The sequence below is a fragment of the Nilaparvata lugens genome, chromosome Y (genome assembly GCF_014356525.2).
Source record: "Nilaparvata lugens isolate BPH chromosome Y, ASM1435652v1, whole genome shotgun sequence".
Taxonomy (NCBI): Eukaryota; Metazoa; Arthropoda; class Insecta; order Hemiptera; family Delphacidae; genus Nilaparvata; species Nilaparvata lugens.
The window spans coordinates 929,041-931,722 of record NC_052519.1 but is presented as its reverse complement, the minus strand read 5'-3'; the positions used below and the strand labels follow the sequence as shown (position 1 = coordinate 931,722).

The 2,682-nt window shown below is 37.4% G+C and overlaps 1 protein-coding gene across 1 annotated transcript; it reads right to left on the bottom strand.

Annotated features, from left to right (window-relative positions):
- Positions 1-322: 322 nt before the first annotated feature.
- On the bottom strand, positions 323-2,420 carry LOC111054040. Its single transcript, XM_039443544.1, has 2 exons — positions 1,650-2,420; positions 323-756 (listed from the first exon to the last, which is right to left on the bottom strand). The coding sequence occupies exons 1-2, from the start codon at positions 2,259-2,261 to the stop codon at positions 400-402; spliced, it is 969 nt and encodes a 322-aa protein (XP_039299478.1). The 5' UTR covers positions 2,262-2,420; the 3' UTR covers positions 323-399.
- Positions 2,421-2,682: the final 262 nt, after the last annotated feature.

Here is a 2,682-nt window from a genome sequence, read left to right as displayed (position 1 = left end):
TAAGAATATTATTTCAAATCTGAAAAGGTGAATGTGATTTGAAAAGGGAAGAAATGATGCTGGGCCACCCACATCTGTGGGAGCACGAGAAGGAGGGGGCGAGCGCTTGCCTGCACAGCTGTGTGCCTCTAGCGGTAAGTCTACTGAGCATGCTCACAACAAACTATAAAAGACCTGCTCACCTTATTTAAATTATCATTCACAACAGAGCAGCTGAACCATTTCTTCTGTGTGATATTCATTACGAACTTATCAACATCGTCAACAACAGGTAAGAATTGAAAACAATTTTTTATCAAATATACACTCATTTTATTGATTTATTCATTCAGTCACATACATATATATATACAATTCGTTACACACAAGTGTCCAAATTGTATACAGATATAAAAATTGTTATGCTTTAACAATTTTTATATCTGTCCAATTTGGGCACTTATGCGTAACTACTAAAACATAATTTTTACACGTTTCATTGAATTCCCGAATTTTTCCTGCATCAATGCAGGAAGCAAATCTTTGAGGTAGATACACCTCACATTTGCTTCCTGCATTGATGATTTTCAAAATTATGCGGCAACCATGTTGGTTCGTGTGCTCCCTCGCGCACACGATGCGGTATGGCTGATCCTCCTCTAACTCGTGTAAGGGGACCCATGGCTTGGCTACTGGTTTGTTAATGAGTTCGACAAACCCCATTTCAGCCTCCTTTATTAAGGGCACGAGAGAGGAGTCCTCATCCGGCATACGTTTCTGTTGAAAAATATTTGATTAGTGTCTTATTTGTTTCAGATCTCTACATCAGATTATCATCGAATTCTCTGCATAAAGTGAGTAATATCAGTTATTGAAATATCATTGTTGCATGATTGGCTACTTTAAATAATAATATCTAAGCAGTTCAAATAATATTTCCTTAGCAACAATTCGGTTCGTAATTTCCTTTACATTCCAACCACTTCAAATAACATTTATGCATGAGTGGCTACTTTAAATAATAATATCTAAGCAGTTCAAATAATATTTCCTTAGCAACAATTCGGTTCGTAATTTCCTTTACCTTCCAAGCACTTCAAATAACATTTATGCATGAGTGGCTACTTTAAATAATAATAATATCTAAGCAGTTCAAATAATATTTCCTTAGCATCAATTCAGTTCGTAATTTCCTTTACATTCCAAGCACTTCAAATAATATTTATGCATGATTGAATACTTTAAATAATAATAATATCTAAGCAGTTCAAATAATATTTCCTTAGCATCAATTCAGTTCGTAATTTCCTTTACATTCCAAGCACTTCAAATAATATTTATGCATGATTGGCTACTTTAAATAATAATAATATCTAAGCAGTTCAAATAATATTTCCTTAGCATCAACTCGGTTCATAATTTCCTTTACATTCCAAGCACTTCAAATAACATTTATGCATGATTGAATACTTCAAACGATAATATCTCATAATACCATTTCTAATCAGTTCGAGGAAATATTGCTTGCATTCTAATCAGTTCAAATAATATTCAGATCAAATAATATTCATATCAAATAATCAAAGACTCGTATGTGCACAGATTTTTTATCAATCACAGAAAAAAATCTGTGCATACACAAGTTAATAATAATATTTGTTGAAACTAACCTTTGATTGAGGGAGCACGCTATCCTCTTCACCGCTCACTTCGCCCTCCTCGAAGTCGAGTTTCCTCTTCGCCTGCCTCTCCCTGATATTGTTCGACAGCGTCGTCAACACAGCACGCCGCGGAGCCCACGTAGCTGGCGGACGCAGGCGTTGGATGGGGCTGTCTGCAATCACCATCTCGCCCCATGGCGATGTCGAACGGTGTGGAGCGGGTGCGGTGGAGGCAGGAGCGGAGGCGGCCGCAGCAGAAGAGCTGGCACAGCTCTCGGCAGCTTTGCGCTGCCAGTAGTTTAGGACATGCTGCGGAGGCGGGCTATCCGGGAGGATAAACGACGGCGAACTCATCTCGTATGTGAAGTCTCTGTTGTCTCTGATGTAAATGGTGATTTTCCTCTCATCGCACGTGTTTATATAGCATTCGTTTCTCTCTCTGTTCCAGACACGTGCGAGCGAGAGCGTGCCACAAGGCGAAAAAAATTCGAATTTCTCCCCCAACAACAACACGTGCTCCCAGATCGTTATCAGATTGTAAGTATGCCACACACGATCATTTTTCGAATAGCATCCATGTGTTAGAAGACGAAAAAAAAAATCTCGTCTAGAACTTAGCATGAGACATTGCTAGAAATCTCCAATAAAACCCATGATTCTAATTTTAATTCAAATCAATGTTAGATCCTTCAACATCAAAGTAAGAGCATCTCATTTTTCAAACATGAATCTTGTCAGCGTTTTCTATCATCAATATGACATTTTAATATTTTAACTGTAGCAAAGTTGTTGCATTTCATTTATTTACAATATTGTACACATACTTGGTTTTGATCTTTCTTTGTCAATCCTGTTCTAAGCCTGTCTCATCTGCAGAATCTCGAAAAAAATTCCAGATAACTTGATTTAATTGTTCTTCTGTTAAATGAGCATTGTTTTCTATTATAACTTTTTTAATTTTATCGATAGAGTCTTTAAGATGGGCACACGGACATCTCCACGAATCGGGGAAGTCACCATCGGCCCAGAATTTATCATATGA

Excerpts from the sequence above, each read along its gene's own strand:
- LOC111054040 (XM_039443544.1), bottom strand. The coding sequence starts at position 2,261 with ATGCTAAGTTCTAGACGAGATTTTTTTTTTCGTCTTCTAACACATGGA. Across the intron at positions 757-1,649 it reads GCGTGCTCCCTCAATCAAAG|AAACGTATGCCGGATGAGGA; the intron begins GTTAGTTTCAAC and ends ATTTTTCAACAG.